Source organism: Asparagus officinalis, chromosome 7, assembly GCF_001876935.1.
Source record: "Asparagus officinalis chromosome 7, Aspof.V1, whole genome shotgun sequence".
Classification (NCBI taxonomy): domain Eukaryota; kingdom Viridiplantae; phylum Streptophyta; class Magnoliopsida; order Asparagales; family Asparagaceae; genus Asparagus; species Asparagus officinalis.
In genome coordinates this window covers 40,444,900-40,463,142 of record NC_033800.1, presented here as the reverse complement: position 1 = coordinate 40,463,142, position 18,243 = coordinate 40,444,900, and the positions used below count along the sequence as shown (strand labels likewise).

General features: G+C 36.1%; 2 protein-coding genes across 2 annotated transcripts in view; one reads left to right on the top strand and one right to left on the bottom strand.

The window, feature by feature from the left end:
- LOC109850702 overlaps positions 1-548 on the top strand; it is an 849-nt gene extending 301 nt beyond the window's left edge. Inside the window, 1 exon segment of the mRNA XM_020420758.1 lies at positions 1-548. This exon segment is cut by the window's left edge and continues 4 nt beyond it. Within this exon segment, the coding sequence (XP_020276347.1) occupies positions 1-347 (347 nt within the window). The 3' untranslated portion in view covers positions 348-548.
- On the bottom strand, positions 617-17,570 carry LOC109850701 (serine/threonine-protein kinase TIO). The gene is made up of 23 exons (XM_020420756.1): positions 17,462-17,570; positions 17,172-17,313; positions 16,984-17,058; positions 16,800-16,892; positions 16,633-16,707; positions 16,408-16,500; positions 15,341-15,404; positions 11,811-11,895; positions 10,042-10,114; positions 9,891-9,959; positions 9,733-9,813; positions 9,512-9,620; positions 9,301-9,441; positions 7,139-7,277; positions 6,585-6,756; positions 5,847-5,945; positions 5,213-5,761; positions 3,883-5,034; positions 3,573-3,806; positions 3,162-3,305; positions 2,993-3,073; positions 2,172-2,360; positions 617-1,280 (listed from the first exon to the last, which is right to left on the bottom strand). Exons 2-23 carry the CDS (start codon positions 17,259-17,261, stop codon positions 1,035-1,037), a joined length of 4,053 nt encoding a protein of 1,350 aa, XP_020276345.1. The 5' UTR covers positions 17,262-17,313; positions 17,462-17,570; the 3' UTR covers positions 617-1,034.

Below are 18,243 nucleotides of genomic sequence, written 5' to 3'. Positions count from 1 at the left end.
TAGACCCCGACAAGGTCTACTTAATGGCTCCGATGGAACGAGGTAAGGCTAATGGCATTTCAGCCCAAGAGGCTTATCGCATTTTGTTTCGAGATAGATCAACGATGATGAAGCCAACGATGAAGATTCCATTGTTAGGAAATTGCATGGTAGGAGAGAGTGAGAAAGAGAAGGAGTTGATGAATGGAGATCAGAATGGTCAGATGGAGAGAGTAAATATGGTTGAGGGATTTGACGAGAAGGCAGAGATTTTATGCAGACAGTATTCGAGCAAGGGCTGGAAGCCAAGCTTGGTTACTATACAGGAGAAGAATTTTGAGAAGAAGGTGCCTCATTGGCTCTTTTGAGAAGAGAGTATCTAGGCTATTTTGAGAAAGAGAAGGTATTTAGGTTTTAGCAGTGCAGGGTCATGAGATGTTTATGCTGTGTGTTTGTAATCTGTAGGCTGTTTAAAAGAACATGTGATGTACTGGATGATGTATGTTAGGCTGATGAGGGCCTAAGATGTTTCTTTGTTTTCTGTAATTGTGTCCAAGTTTCAAATTTACTAATGAGGTAACTGATGAAAATGCAGGAATAAAAATAGCTAAGATCTAAACAGTAAAAGACACCCAAGAACAAATCGTATCTGCACTTAATAAAAAATTTCGAAGTGATGAGCACGCAAGGCAACTCAATCGTGAAGAGTGCAGACAAAAGCTGCATTGCGTCTGCACGCTTCACATTAAGAAAGAAAATAAACTATCAGCTGTATTACAGATGAACTATAAACTCCATCCTGAGGATGGCGATTGAGCAATCGCATGCTGTGGAATCATTCTATAAACTCCATCGCCATCTTTTTCCTTTTGGAAAATTGGAGGATGTGTTAAAACTATCCTTAGGAGAATAGGAGGTATATGAGTGTCTTGTTTACATACAAAGGCTTCTCATGTAATGTCCGACTTGGATATATATCTCTAGAATAATAGGACCATGAGCACTGTTGTACGAAGTCCAAATATCTATCATGCATGATTTTAGCATGATATTGGTTATGCTTCACTGACTTTCATAATAATGTGGGAGGCATACTCAGCAATGGTTGAATCAGGGGAGCGCTTTAACTGAGCAAGAACAGGAAAGAATTGAGAGGAGCGGATGGAGTGTCTACAAAGAGCATGCTCAGACATCTTACGCAAAGCAAAGAGAACTATCTTGATAGGTGACTCCTTTACTGCATTTCCCCTGCTTGGACTCAGTGCTACCACGGAGTAGTCACTGATTAGCTTCAATAAAGCCTGAGAAACACAGATGATAGAGGAAAAGTTTAAAAATGTAGTACATAGTAAATCAACTGATTCCAGACACACTTTAAGTTCTTATGCTCTCCTTGGATGAAAAGAGTGCTGGTATTTTTCCACCCCTACTCATACGTATACATTTTAATACATATATTGCACTTTAATGTATGTATCAAACACACTTCTCTTTTCCTTCTCCTGACAACCAGCACACCCACCCATCTTAATCTCTAAGTTTAGTTATAGCCACAGATATGCATGCTGCTTGCTAGTTGCTACAGCAGAAACAATAGGTGTTTGGAGACAGCATATCCAACATTTGTACACTAATATTGCAGCTAATACAATATCTGACATAGTATACACTAATATGCCTGTGTGAGAGAAAGTATTTGCAATGCATATACCTCTAGGCCAAAAAAGTCAATAATTTCAGTTGAACTTAACCCATGCTCATCATTTCAATTTTATCTCTCAATACCCAGAATTTCCCTCTGTACACTGCACTATAACAAACTAGTATCTCCCAAGGCGTAACTGCATACAGTTCTCTACGGGCATATATTTAACAAAATCTCTGTTTTCTATTTTCGGACTGACATGCCTTACTGCTCTACCATTGTCCACTTATGAAACAATGTCAGAACTAAAACATAAGGGCTCAAAAGAATAGTAATAAAGTGTATTATTATTGCCATTAAACACTAATCCCCCAAGAAATGGAAAGAAAACTCATAATCATCCTCTAAAGAATAGCAACTGGAGTCTAGCGTAGTAAAGTTGGTCACGGAAAATCCCAGTTCAAGACTAAAATGTTGTTTCCTTCACAAAATACATAGTTAAAAGAAAATATATGTCTACAGAAAAGAGAAAAAGATCAGGACGCACCTGCATAGCACCGTGAGAAATGATGTCTTCACATAGGACATCGGAGTTGCGTACCAAATTACTGAGAGCACCAGCAGCATTGGCTTTAGTTTTATCTTCCTCTGCTGAATGTAGGCGCTCCGTAAGATAGGGAATGGACCTTCTGAGTTGTTCGTACAGAACATCATTATGATATGCAGCATTTCCAATCTGGACAGGAATTATGTGAGCCACACTCCCAGATAGTGATATAAAAAAAGTAAACATAGCTCAATATTGCTTAAAAATAATAATAATTTACAAATTAGTTTCTTGCTAAACTATTAACATGAAGGAAATTACCAATTTATAACTTTCATTTTTCCCTTTATAAACCATACACTTTTTTTTTGTACAACCTTGTCAGATGAATGTATACAATTGATTTACGGTCATAAGCTTGTTACAGTGAATCCAGATTTTCAGTATTGACGTTATTAAAGGCTTGAAGCAGTGATCAGCATTGATTTCTAGATACAACTGAGTTTGATTTGAATGACTAGAAGGCACACGTGCAACTTGTGCAGAGATGCGGTCAATAATGTTCCAGTTTGTTTCCGGTAGGAAGAATCTATTATTGCCTAAAAGGATTTTTGCATTGATATCCGTAACGAGTAGCAGAGTCCAAGTGAAGTATATGGAACCCATGGAAAGAAAGTCTACAAATTTGAATTCTTGTTGTTTTGTTGTTGACTAGAAAACATCGTGAAAATATGATTACATGCTAATTCATATTGCAAAAAGATGTCTAGAAAAACAACAAAACCAAGGATTTGTTACCAAAGAAATTGACAGGGTCTTACAGCAAAACATGCAAACTTCCTTGTGCGTTTGTCTGGGTCAGCACATCTATCAATGAGGAGATCAATGATCTTATACATTCCCTGGAAGGAGACATGAACATAGATAAATTTACCATGAACATGAAAGCAGATTACAAAAATCAGGTTTCTTAGACAGTGAGAAACTTACAAGTGAGGTATAAAAATAGGGGCTGTGCCGGCACATATTTCCAATGGCACTGCAAGCTTTAGAACGCAAATCAGAGTCATCACTGCTTAGGAAGTCCTTCAGATAGTTTAAAAGACCTGCCCTGTGAATGTCTTTATAAAAATCCTGCAATAGATATAACCGTGTTTAAGAAGGTTTGTGGTAAAAGACTAAACAGTGCAATAGCGCATATACACTACATATCAAACCATTTATCCTATTAGTGAAACAACTAAATGCATCTATGTCATTTTCTTTTCTTCTGGGAGTATAAATTTCTACAGTGCAAATACCTGGAGGGAAAAAGAGCAGTAAATTTGGAATAGAGATCAAAACCATAGACATGGAAATTGTAATATAGTTTAAAAATAGATAGCGAGCTCAAATTTGGACCTTGGACATTCGAGCAAGATCAGAAATTATCATCAGGAAGTCAAGCACAGCTTCTTTTGGTGTAGAACCACCAAACAGTCTTTCTACTCTGCTTTGATTTAGAAGACCTTCTCTAAGAAGCTGCAAAGCCAGGGGTCGGTAACCCACCATTTTCGCGACAAAGGCTGTGGGCCGAGCCATATTACTCACATCAATTTCATCCAAACATATAAGGATGCGACCAGAAATTCCAACCTGGAGAGCGAATTAAGTTAGAAAACTTCCATGAAGATAGCATTTGATGGAATGGTGAAGATTTTTTGCATCCTACCTCGAGATCTAGAATGACTTGAATATATTGATGCATATTTGCTTCAATTGCTTTAATCATTTCCCTATTTTCTGGACCCATTCTCCCACCTGGTGATCCAATGTTCAAGAGGAAGCCACTATTGATGGATGCAGATGCTGAAGGCATGTTAGGAGAGCTCTGTACGGCAATAAAAGGAAAAGCCCAAAGATCAATCACTGCATTGATTAAATCTGCAACTCCACTCCTTCCACCACCCAGCCCTCTCCAATTTCTCAATGCATCGAGGTGTACTTTAGATATCAATTCAGATATGAGCTTCATGTGTTCTTTTCGAAACAAAACCTCACGGAAAATACCACCTGAGAGGCAATTACACAAGGACCCAAGTGACCAAACGACTCCTAACGGTGATAAGCCAACTCGATGATTTGTCCCATCATTTCCTTCTGAAGTGTCCTTTTCAAGCCCGTCAGCCAACATATAAATAAGAAGCTGAGGAATGCCATTTGAACATGCTTGTTCAATGGCTAAAGGTCCTCCCCATTTCAGTCTTGCTTCCAGCAACCCAACACACCCATCTCTAAAGCCATGTGAGTTCAAAAGCATACCAGTCTGATTGGAAATTGATTGATGTTCCTCAGATAACCAAAGCTTGAGAAGGGAACGGAGTGTTGCCATAGGAGGAAACATAGCCAATACAGTTTCAGAGATTGAAGACTTGCCAGACTCTCCATTTTCAAGGGATACAATTGCTGACAAAGCCAACATTGCTGATGCACAGTGTGGTTGAATGGAGTTTTTCACCCCACCATCACAAGAAGAGAGGTGTGCAAGGACTGAAAGCCGAGTTCGCTGTTTTTCCTGAGAACTAGTAAGAATGTTTGTTGCATAAGACTGTCCATTGGTTTTTAGACAATAAGCAATAGTGGCCAAGGATAGGCAACAGTGTAGAACAAGGGCACGGGGGTTGGTCAATTTGCACTTCTGATTGCGTATTTCTCCTGAATCTTTTGTTAAATATGGGGCACATAATCGCAATAAGGAGAACATATCAGAAACAATAGTTCCATCTCCAGCTACCTCTACTTCATCAGTACCAGTTGAAGAATTTGGAAGGCCACATAGTATGTTGCAGACGTTAGAGTTCAATAAGCATACCCTTGAGATAAGCTGGAAAAAGAAAAAGATTCCAAAGGAGTTGAGAAAGGTAACCAAATACTGGGCCAAAGTTAGAAATATTTAAAGAGTTAGGTAAGATGCCAAAAGAAGCACACCTTCCACAGAAGGCATGGTATTGATGATGTAAAGATCCAAGAAAAAGTAGGGATAGTTGAGATGAAGTAGGCACCTGAAGAGCAGCATGAAGAGCAGATTCTAGCCCATTATGAAAGCAATAATAGATGGCAACCTGCATTTCTTTTGATCCAAGGAATGTGTTCCCAATCATACCAATAGTTTTAACTGCTTCTGTATCAGTTGGGGGACCTTGGTTATTTTCCCTGTCATCTGGTTGGTGCACAGAAGGCTGCCTCGAAAATTTTAAGGGAAACACTTGTGTTTTTCCTTTGACAGATATAATCTCCGTTGCTTCAATAAAGTACCAGATGACTTTACATGCTTCACATGCTGCTGGTACCATATTTGAAGACCCAGAAATTAGACTTGAGCCAGAATTTATTAGACACTCACACATGGTTGCAACGAGCCCAGATGTCCTTGCACTATCCACTATTTGGATGAAAACCTCTTCGGTCGATGAGGGGACAACAACCTTCTCAGGACCATCACCTATCAAAGAAGTCTTGAGCCCCAGAACAACTCGAGATAACATGACAGCAATGCACGCAGTTGATTCATAATAGATCCTTCCAGATGCATCTTTTGCTGAGATCAGAATCTGTAAATTTGAAGACTCAGACTTGCAGATATGGAAGTCAAGAAATATTGCTCAAACATCATTTGCAGACTTAGCAAGCACTTGCCTGTGAATACAGCTCTCTCAGGGCAAGCCAATGCTTTATACTAGAACTTCCAATTCCACTTCCAATATTATCCAGCAGTTTCCTTAAACTTGAAAGACTCTGCATAAATATATACAGAAGATAAATTATCCACTATAAAGCCATAGCATGAAACATATCTATACTGCACACGCGACAATCTATTATCAGAAACTCAATATGTATACTGTCATATTTGGTTGAAAACCAAGCATAAGTGGTCAGTTTAAACATGATTAATTCTGGGACAGATGTGATATAGAGTGCAATTTGGTTTTTATTGTGGCTATATGTAGTGTTTCTAAGAGAGCTTGGGCATGTCTTTGTGGGACTATTAGAGACTCATGTAGATGTTCTTTTGCGTAGTTTGAAAGAATTGCATCAGCTTCTTTGGGTTTGAGGGTGAGCATGATTTCATCCCGTTAGTGAAAATTTTTATTAAGGATCTTCACGCTATATCTTTGATCTAGTAATTTTCATCACAGAAATTAGCAAACATCTATTAGATCTCAAAAATGGTTATTCAACTATCAAGAGGCACTTATGACACACCTACAAAATCAGAGCACGGTACAACAAAGTTAGCAATCAGTAGGTGCTCAACTGGTTTTAGAAGTATATAAGAACCTCGGAGGAAGAGAAGGTCTAAAGGCTTGACTCTCGGAGAAGGTAATGTTATGCACCTATTTTTCTAAAAGAAAAAAAAACGAGAAGAAGTACCTTTATTGCCAAGCCATGGGCCTCAACTAGCTCCATTTTCACAATTACAGCCGTAAATTCAAGAAGAACGCATACAATGTCATCTAATGCTGCACAAGATTGATGGATCCCAGCTGCTATTAAATTTGTGAGAATTCTGAATGACTGGTTGACAGCACCAATATTCAAATCTCTGAAGAAACAATAAAATAGATCAGTTTAGGATGTCCTCATAAAGGTGCAATAAGTTTATTAACAAAAATATAAACTAGACCTCCATTTATTCATAAAGGGGGTCATTTTCTTCTGTGACAATCTGTTTACATGTTGAATGTGACTGGACTTTGCACACAACATTTGATCCAGTATAACAGGATTTTAGTGTGAGTCATGTGACCTTAGAAATGGTTATAAGGTTAATCGGTAACAACTGGAACATAGCTTAGGAAATAGAAAAGAAAACTATCATGAAATTAATCCAGTATAAGAGGATATTACTATTTGGCAAAATGGACATTTTTTGATAAGCTCCAGGCATATTGTTGTAGGTGGAGGCATGTTAAACCAAGCTTTACCTTAAAGATACAGGAGAACCTTTGGACCAGGATTTCAGGGGAAGCAGCATAGCTGAGAGTGCTTCATTATCTTGACCAATGAAGTTGGCACCTTTCATAGTGCGCGAGCTTTTCTCCAGCTTATCCAGAACTTGGCATTCTGAAATCAAATATCTTATTACAATATAACAAAATTGAGTCGAGCAATGTACCTTCCAGTGATGGTAACTCGCTAGAAAAATGCAGATGCATCTAATTGTCATGCAAGATATATGCATCTTATTACTTCTGCCAATTCGCTAGCAGTTTACCTGAAGTATGGATTGTTGCTTGCATATGTCATGGACTGCAGTGAGATGCCAATCACTACCAGAAGTAAGGATAGTTCCTTGCATATGTTATGGAATGCAATAAGATGCCAAACATTTTTACGTGGTTCGGCAATGGCCTATGTCCACGGGGAGAGTTTTGAGTTTACAATCTTTCTTGCGTTCTCGAAAGAATCTGCAAGAAATGCTCTCTCAATCTCACCAAAATATGAAACCCCAGATTCCTCTTCTTAGTTTCTCTACCTCTCTTTTACAATATACAACTTTCCTTGGCTTAGATCATCAAACCCTAGACCTGGACCTGTATTTATATGATTAAAACTGGATACAAAACCAATCAGGAATCCTAATCCGAACAAGATTCCAAAACACAAGCAAAACCCAAAAACATCCAAGCAGGCAGTCCAACCAGCTGATGTATCACTAGAGCTCCCTGGCCGGTCGGACCGGCCAATGCACCGTGCACCGCCGCTCTTTCATTTCTTTAATGCTGCGTTTCTGACTCTTCCAACATCAACCGAGACTGAAATACAAGGCTATTTCCCACAATAGGAAATCAATTAAACCTTAGCTTAAAGGCATGTGCCCATGCCTAAGAACTACTTCATACCGCAAAAGAAAGAAGGGGAAAAGAAATTCAAACACAAGTATGTATGTGTGTGTGCGTGCATGTGTGCCTGTGGATTGCTGTGTGTGCTGGTGCAGTTGGGGGTGAGGACGCGGATGCATGTGCATGTGAGAATGCATGTTTCTTCGAAAAATACTCATTCCCATGATTTGGTATGCATTTGGACAGAGCTGCTACATTAACTAGCACAAAATGAAGTTAAAAAAAAGCCATGTTCATGCCCGTTAAGTATCCTTCCTATTAAATTCATCACATATTAGGACAAGGTTCATTGGATGTCTGTCAAGATGAAAACAGTTAATTGGTTTGATTATATGAATATTTGGAGAGCAGCTCCTATATTGGCTACCACAAAGGATAAAAAAAAAGTTCAACAGTTTGCCACTTAGATATCCTGCAGGCAAGGTTATATACTACGTGATAGACAATCTCTATAGAAAATCTTCAATAACATGTCAAAGAAAAATAAAACATGGTTTAATTAAATGGGCAATGCTGATTTTTCAGCCATGTAGTAATTCCTTAATCAGTTTCAATAGAAACATCATCAATCTGCACTGCAGAAGCTTAAATGTCGAGTAACAGCCAAATACAAACAAGAAGTGCTGCCTGTGAGTAGAAAGATCAATGAACCATTTAACAAGATGTTACAACATTAATTGACCAAAATGGTGCCAAACTCCTGGAAAAGAAAATATGAAAAGATCAGAACTAGCCATGAATACTATTACACCAGATGGCAGGCAAAAAAAAAACCTTTTCGGATATGCAGTTTAAAGTTATGCGACAAGGAGCAACCTTCCCAAACTTTTTCAAAAACAGTCTAGCAAAAGGAAAATATGATGAATCTGCTAGAGGAAATTATGTTCAACTCCAAGGTGAATAAGAAATCACAGTAAGAATCAAACAAAAGATTATATTCAAATAATAGAAACCAGATTTGATCAATAGTGCTATTTTTTTGGGTGCATCCATGTATTGTTAAATTGCTAATGCATGTTATCAATAACATCTTGAAGATATGAAACCTACAAGTGAGTTTACTTTTGGTGCACCCTTGTCTTGCTAAATTGCTAGAGCATATTGAAGATATTACACAGTAGCTGAAACATAGAACCTCTTGGGATTGTAGAAATCATGCATAGATCACAAGGAATAGAATATCACAAATGGGAAAAACAAAATATATGCAAACTATATTTCAATAATGATCAGCAGGATGATACCTGGTGGAGGAACACCTGTAGAAACTGGATGGGCTAAATCCTCTTGTTGATTCTCTAGAGTTCGAGAATGGACCTCTGCCTGAGCATCTGCTGAGACGCTTTGAGTTTTAGCACTCTCCAAATGGGTGGACAAGCTCTTACCTGTAAAGAAGTTCATTGCAAGTCAAGAAGCTATACAGATAAATTAATGAACAGAAGTCAGAAACCAGACATTCAGGTTTGGAAGCTTGGGTTTCCATTGTAAGATCAGGATTTTGGTATTCTTCTCCTTTCCAGGCAGCACCACATCCCCTAGCTGCAGCAGCTACGGCACGTAGTTCCTGGAATGTGTTTGTAAAACAATATCTTCAAAATGCTTTAATGTAATTCTAAACTAACTGTATTCAATGTGCTTGGCTATATGAGAAACTAATCTAGTACATGAAAACTTACCCTGGCTTCAAGCTCATCTGAACTTTCTTTAACAAATGGGTGTTCGAGCAGTGTTGGCCAAGTCAATCTATGTTGTGGTACCTGTTACGCCAAAAGTAACAGTTAATATAAATGTCAAGTAGAAGTTCCATTCTAATCCTTACTAAAAGCGAAACAACCTTGTTGAGGAGACCCTTCAAGAAACTTTTGAAATTTGAACTCATATTGTCAGGATATTTTACTGGATCCTGTGAAATTGCAGAAGAGATGAATTTAAAGTATGCAATATCATTATATCATTCAAAACTCCTGACAAGAGACAAAATTCACCTTGACAATATGCCGAATGAGTGCATAAACTGAATTTGTATAGAAGGGTGGCTGACCAACAAAAAGCTCATACCTGATAATCCCAACAGATAACTGTTATATCAGTGCTGAATTTGATATTAGATCGGTGATATATGATTATCAACTGACTACAAGACAAATATTGATAATAAAAACTAAACAAGTAGTTAAATTTAAGCACCCAATTGACTATTAGAAAAAAAGAAGACGAACCTTGAATCCGGAAGTTTTACCCAATCACAATGACTAACGCAGCTCATGGTGTTAATTTGCTAAGTCCCTTTTACCTTCTTCATAATTCATTCCATGAATTGCTTAAGCACCAGCTTAGTAAATGTGTATAGAATATTAAATTATTATAATAACTGTCATCAGCAAATAGTGCTAGATTGGAAAAACAGTTCTTTTTAGACACATTCCCAGCAATCTGAAGCAGAAATATTCAGGCCATTGGAGCTCTGATGAATCAGGATAGCAGTAAAAAGAATTGGTGAGGCATGTGTTATCTATTTAAACATTACAGTTAAAATAAGCACCCCTCGTCCCTATAAAATTTTAACATCTGTATCTTTTATTAAAAATATAGTTTGCAGTGCCCTCCTTTTTTCCTTGCCCAGAAACTGGCAATCGTTCTCCAAAATTAATCAAGGCTTAAGCTAGTTCTTGCCAAGAGATCAGCTTGATGATTGCCTACTTTAATGGAAGGAGGATAGATCAGATAGTGCTGGTCTCCTAGGGTTTCTGCAGTGCAGTTACAAAGTTACACAATCAATCAGTTCAAAGAAGCACAAAAGTTAACGGACATCCAAGCTTGGCTAAAAATGAATATGAAATGCACTTTCAAGCTTTTCGGAGAATGCTACTGGAAGATGGATAACCAACAGAAAGAACAATCTAGAATTTAAAAATAGACTTATGATTTAAAATTAAAAAAATGGAGTATGCCCATAAATACAAGGACCAAACAAGGAAAGAGGGTTAAAAGAGTTAGTGTAGACTGTTAGTGTACTAGTTAGCGGATTGTTTATAAAGTTTCAAGTGAATTACCTGATTTTCTCTTTCTAGTGATTAGAGGGAACTAAAGCACTGAACTAAAGCACTGTAGACAAAGTAAATAAGGTAACGATAACACGACATAATGCCAGTGTATGGGTTAGAGGAACCAAAGAGACAGTGTTGAGTATATGATGTAATCAGATATTGTTAGTCAACTGGTTAGCAGCAGATCAGGTTCTGCAGAGCTTGAGTGCATTGAGTTTTAAGATATTCAAGGCAATTTTGGATGCGGGGTTGACTGCCCTCTTTGAGAAGAAATCTATTCCTAATAAATATTGGGGTCTTATTGCAGGAAAATTGAAACAATCCTAACTGGTAGAAGAAACTTAGATGAGGGAAAGTTGCCAGTGTGTTAGTACATTGAGGTCCCCTTTCCTCCTACCTCACCCTTTCCCTCCACTCTCTCTCTCTCTCTCCCACACCTGCGTCCTGCCAGGCCAGATGAAACTAGATAAAATCATAGTATATCATCAGAATTCCCCGGGAAAACATAGACAGCTAAAAAGCAAGAAAAAACATTAGGACAATAACATGGAGCAGAATGTGATGTAAATAAAGAAAAAGAAAACAGGAGAGAGTAAAATCCTATTATAGATGGTTAAAAGCATTTATTATTAGTAATATGACCAATAAAAACGATATTGATCTATTGAAACTGCATTTTGAGGTTTAAAAGAATACTACTGACATACAAAATAACTCCCAGCGACCACAAGTCCGCTGTGTGATTGTATGGTTGTTCGCGGACCAATTCAGGAGCCATATATAGAGGTGTACCTAGAAATGCAAAAGCATAACTTTCAGCAATAAAAAGATCAAAGATAGACTAGCATATTTCCAGCTGAAGGATTTGAATGGAGGAAGTCTAATATTAAAACAATATGCCTAGTAGCATAGTTCAAGAAAGTGTATTAGAGGAAAACAGCAACAGCTTCCAGAGTAATTCATGGTTGAAAGGACAGCTCAAACTTGAAGTAGATGGTATTTCAGTATGAACCATTTGAGTATATTTCCATGATTCTTAAAATTTTTAAATGGGCTACACAAGACTATGAAACTACTTTAAGTATTGATATAATGTTGAATATCTAACCATGTTGATGAAATGCAAAAATAAGTTTATAGATGTGGCTTGAAATTAATGAATCACAAATATAGACTTAAACAATTTGAAAAATGGGTGAAATTTTCTTGCCACATCAGCAAAAAGAACTATGGACCAATGTTGAAAATAACACCCTACCTCCTCTTAAGGGTTAAAGAGAAATCAAAATCTCCCATCTTTTCTTTGCTGATGACCTGCTACTATTTTGCAAAGCTGATATCTACTCAATTGCAAAACTGAAAGAATGCCTATCTGAATTCAGTCAAGTTTCTGGGTTGGAGACTAATCCAAATAAATGTTCCATATACATGAGTGGAATTGGGGAGGACTTGAAGACCCATATCTGCTCTCTCTTGAATTTTGCTGAAGGCATGCTACCTGTCAGATACCTGGGAGTCCCTTTAATCTCAAAGAGATTATCATGCCTAGACTGTTCCCCCCTGATAGACAAAATTTCTGCTCAGTTTCAGAGCTGGCAAAAAAAGAAAATATTGTCCTATGCAGGAAGATTACAGCTTATCAAATCAGTCATCCTAGGCATACAAAATTTCTGGACTAATAACTATGTTCTGCCAACAAAGGTATTGAAGAAAATTGACAGTCTCTGTGCAGATTTCCTATGGAATCATAAAATCCATTTGATGTCCTGGAAGACAATTTGTCAAAGCAAGGATCATGGAGGGCTTGGGGTTTTCTCTGCAAAAATATGGAATACTGCAGCTGCAATCAAGCTTATTTGGATGATACATCTTAAGAAAGATTTGTTATGGATTAAATGGGTGCATGGAAATTATCTCAGACAGTTCAATATTTGGCAAGTTCAAAGTAAAGTAAATGACTCTTGGATGTGGAAACAAATAATTAGAGTGAGAGATAAAGTGATTTGCAAGCTGGGAGATGTTTCAAATGTCCAGAATGTCATCAATAAGTGTTGCTCTGGAGGTAATTTTCAGATATCTGCTTTTTACCATGAGCTCATCAATCAAAATGTTAATACACAAATGGTCTGGTCTGAAACAGTCTGGGATGAATGGTCATATCCTAAACATTCCTTCATCTCTTGGCTTGCTATCCATTCTAGACTGTTAACAAAGGATAGATTATGTCACATGAGGATTCTTGACATCAATCAACATCATAGGGACTGTGTTTTGTGCACGTTTCAGCAACAAGAAACCTGCAGGCATCTCTTCTTCGACTGTGCATACTCAGCTGAACTCTGGAATAATGTTATGGTATGGCTGAAATACAAATGTAAGTCTTGCAATTGGGATTCTATTATAGACTGGTATAGCTCTAATATGAAAGGAAAGGGGTTTATGAAGAGAATTAAAAGAATGGCTTTAACTATATCAATCTATGCTATATGGAAGGAAAGAAACCAAAGAATATTTCAGCAGAGAACACAAGATCCAGCAACAATTTTTCGAAGAGTGAAGACACTGATACTATCTAGAATTTTGAATGATGATATTTCTCCCCATATAAAAGAGAGAATAGTGCAATTGTAATTGCTTTTCTTTGACACTTTTGCTGCTTTTTGATTGCCAGGAAAATCTTGGTATTTTGATGTTCTACACAATTTACACATTTGGAAAATGAACAAAATTTATTTCATTGACCAAAAAAAAGGGTTAAAGAGAAAAAAAAAGCAAAAATTTGTGATACAAAGTGTAGGTTATTTTGTTTATTAATTATTTACATTACAAACATAAACTACTCATAACGAATCTAATAATTAGAATCATCAAAATTTTCAAAATTAACATCACAGTAAAGAACAAAATATTTTTTACTGTTTAATTTAAAAAAAATATAAAAGATGTTCATAATAATTTTAAAAATTAAGAAGAAAATATCATGATACAAAAATATTTACTAAAAATTCCTTAATTTAATACAAGCTATATAGATTTTGAAGGTGTTTGTGGGAGCTTATTTCTTGGTCAAACTAGCTTTTAAGCTAGCTTTTTCATTTCTATATGTTTGGTAAAGTATCAAATAAATTAGCTTATAAATCACATTTTGAAAAGCTGATATACCCTATCTTTTGAAAAACTAACTTATAAGCTCACCTAAATAAGCTCCATTTGACCAAACAAATTACTATACTATCAAAATAATTTTTAAGCATTTCTATCATAGAAGACAAAAACCACTAAAAGCTAGCATAACTTATAAGCTTCAAAAAATAAGTTTTTCCAAACACCCTCTTTAGTAGAAAGTATATCAATTGAAAATAGAAATATATAATCATTAATTTATAGCTCGTTCATAATTACATTCATTTTATTAGTCATATTCATAACTTCACAATCACATAATGATGTCACCAAAACAATATATGAAGGATTAACAAATAATTCAAAGTAATTACTTAACTACTTCAAGTTTTAAGAAAGGATATACTATCAAATCTCTAGAACTTATATTGAAATAACATAAGTTATAATGACATAATAATGCATGTCATATTGATATAATGTAAGTTATATTGAAATGATGCATATTATATCGTAATAACGTAGAGTTATAATGTGTCTGAGTTATTTCATAAGATTACGTAACATTTAAGGCCTGTTAGATTATAACATGCAACATAACGAGTTACGTAATGGGTTTTTTCTATGGATTATGCTTTAAACAACTAAAACTGTGACCCCTAAAATTTCCACTAATACTATGTGGATACTATTGGGTTAAATATCCATGTTACCCCTATCAATCCATAGTTTAAAAATAAAATAAGTTTATTTAACCAATTAATTTTTCATCCTTGTAAGACACCTTGGCATACCAACAGATACCATCCACTTTGTAGTAGCTCTTGAAGGTCATATGGCTTGTAATAACATGTTCCAATTAGCCACAGAAAAACACTACTGGACGTTGCCATGGCTATGAAAGGCCGAACGAGGTCAAAATCAACGCGTGTCTTAGAGCCATCTTTTATTGAGTGCTTATCAGACAAACGTATTCATAAAAATAAAAATAAAAAACAAAAGAGAATTTTAAACAAGCATAAAGCATGTGAGTATTGTAGAATAACAATTGCACGACTTTCAAAATTTGACTATATACATGTTAAATGCATATCAACATTATGTAAACGTTTACCTTTTATAGAACGCAGAACTACAGTGTTTGCTGACATTGCACGTGCAAATCCAAAATCACAAAGCTGGAACATGAAACATCTATAATTAATCAGAGTAACAAGATTTGAACATGAAAGATTAATCAGCGATCAAGCATAATATTTCACATTCTGAAAATTTTTTGGGACTAACATACGTAAGAGCCTATGTAACACGTATTCAATGCTATTAGCTCACAAGGGTTTGAACTTCTTGAGCAAAATTAGAAAACTTTCATGACAACAAACATATCATTTGCATCATTGCATACGTATCTATCCACAAAAAAATTTTGAGCATGAGGTTTTGTGTAGCAAAATTAGGACATGATCTATCATGTGGGGAAAAACAATCATCTTTATCTGCTCTATAGAATTAGAACTACCTGATTGTGAGACAAAAATAACAAAAAAACAAAATATTTATCATTTTCAAGGTGTACATAATTCATGACATTAAATAGCATAGATGAAACTACAAAAGAACAAAAGCCTAAAATGTCTTGAAATTTAATTAGCATTTGGTAAGGGACATAAAGTCTGCCAAGTTGCAATAAGCAACCTGTGGTCTATCCTTAAGCTTAGAGGAATAATTGAACAGGCTACTAAAAAGATGCTAGTATGATCTGTCTAATAAAGTAGCCATTTTCTGAGGAAGAAGTAGTTGATTAACTTGATTTACATCTTACAGGTGAGCACAATTGAAGTACCTATGGTGCGAGGAAAAAGGAATGGGTCCAAGATCAAATAAAACGAAAATATCAGGAATATTAGTTGTCTTCAAGTATGTTGCCCTCAACAGGAAGAACATAAGAAATTAAAAAAACAAAAACTCCAACTCCCCACAGCCAAGGAAATGCAGAACACTGGGTGCAGTTTATATGAGCATGTTGGTTAGAATCTGCACATTTATCTCCCAAGACTGCAACCATTCCTCAATATTATGTAGTAAGCACCCATGTGGAAGAACAAAACTATTAATACTCCATGCTTAAATTTCAATTTAAGCTTCAAAAAAATTCCGACAACATCCAAATTCACTACTAACCTTAACAACAGATCCTGGACCAATAAGAATGTTTTGGGGTTTCATATCCCGATGGATAATGCGGTTTGAGTGCAAGTAATGTAGTGCCCGTACCTGAAAGAAAGGATCACCAAACAAGCTTAGACAAAAAAGGTCACCAAACAAGCTTAGACGAAAAAGGTATCAAACAAATATAAAGCCACATCTAGCCATGTAAATGCATAAGTTAGATGGTTGGAAAAGTACAAGCTGTTTAGCTATTGCTTGAACTTGCTCTTCCGGGAGACATTTATCATCCTCAAGAACCTCAAATAACTCACCCTGAAGAAATAACAACCCATAGTTAGATGCTTCTGTTTGCTTTTAGATATTATAGGCATTAACGAGATTCTCATTGTCCTATTTCCACATACCTGAGCAAATTCTGTAACAACACAAAACTCCTGAGGACTCTCAAAGGCATCTAGCATTTCAATTATATTTTCATGTTTCAACTTTCTGAGAATCTGCACAAAAATGTTACCTTCATTTGTCTCATTCACTTACAGTAGTGAACTTTAAGATTTTTTCAAAAATAAACACATTACGATCTAATACCTCAATCTCCTGCCGTAAATTATGGATATCCTTCTCGCTTTTCCCGTGCTTAAGAATAAATTTCAACGCTACAGTCTGCAACAATAAATAAACACAAAAATTAAATTCAACTATCAGTATCTCTCATTAAGCAATAGATGAGACATAAAAAGCCTAATTTTTTGAAAAAGTAAATCTCAAGATCAAACCTTTCCAGTGTATTTTCGTCGTCCTTTATACACCTTTCCGAAAGAACCCTCGCCTACTAGCTCAATCACATGATAGTTCTCAATCCCCATAGATTCCAAGCTAAATCGAGCAGATCGAGATAAAGCGAAGCTTATCTAGCAACTGAAAGACAAATTTTTATGGGAAAAATGGGGTAAGGAACAAGAAATCTGAAGTTTTAACCCTACAAACTGAACCGGATCTTTGAAACCCTAAATCGAGAAACTTTCTGAACCTAAAAAATTTTGAATGAGAGAGAATCGCGGAGTACCTAGATGGAGATTTGAAGCGCTTGCTTCTCTGCCACTTTCGCTCTCGCTGTCGCCCTCTTTCGGTCTTTCAGTCTTCAGCCGGTCTAAATTATTTTCCCGCTCATTTGCGCTCCCTTCAATTAGGTTTTTTTTAGGGAACCACACTTTTGTATTACAATTATGTATGTATTACAAAAGGAGGTAAGTGAAAAATGTTCAAAACTATTAGAGCATCTCCAACAGCTTCCCTATTTCTCAAATTTAGAGAATTTAGTAAGGTTTTTGGCCCAACAGATTCCCCATCTCATTCCCCAAAATAGGGATGAATGAGAAAAAATGGGGAAGCTTCCCCAAATCTGCAGCATTCTCCAAATTTTTGGAGGAAAAAATAGATTCTTCAAAATGGGAAAGCTGTTGGAGTTGGTGTAAAAATTAGTTGGAGAATATGACTTTTGCTTCCCCATTTTGAAGAAAATTTTGGAGAAGCTGTTGGAGATGCTCTTAAGACCATCTCCAATGGCAAATATTGCCTTTCTCTCTCCTTCCACCTCACTTGATTCTCTCTCCACATCACTTGCCTTTTCCAATTGTCTTTCAACTCCACAAGAACTAGTTTTTCAAAAGTTTTTCACTTTATCTTTCATCCACATCACTCAACCATATACCCCCACCATATTTATTCATCCTATTATTCTTATTTTTTATACATTTTAATCGTTATTATATTTACTAATATATTTATAATTATAAAATTTCATTTTTATTATGTAATAAATAATATGTATTTTTTAATAATTTATAA

Bases quoted from the DNA above. Each gene is read 5' to 3' on its own strand.
- LOC109850701 (XM_020420756.1), bottom strand. From the start codon at position 17,261: ATGGGGATTGAGAACTATCATGTGATTGAGCTAGTAGGCGAGGGTTCT. The intron at 16,708-16,799 runs GTATGTGGAAAT...TTATTTCTTCAG, and splicing joins TTGTTACAGAATTTGCTCAG to GGTGAGTTATTTGAGGTTCT. The intron at 3,807-3,882 runs GTAGGATGCAAA...TTCGCTCTCCAG, and splicing joins AAGTCATTCTAGATCTCGAG to GTTGGAATTTCTGGTCGCAT.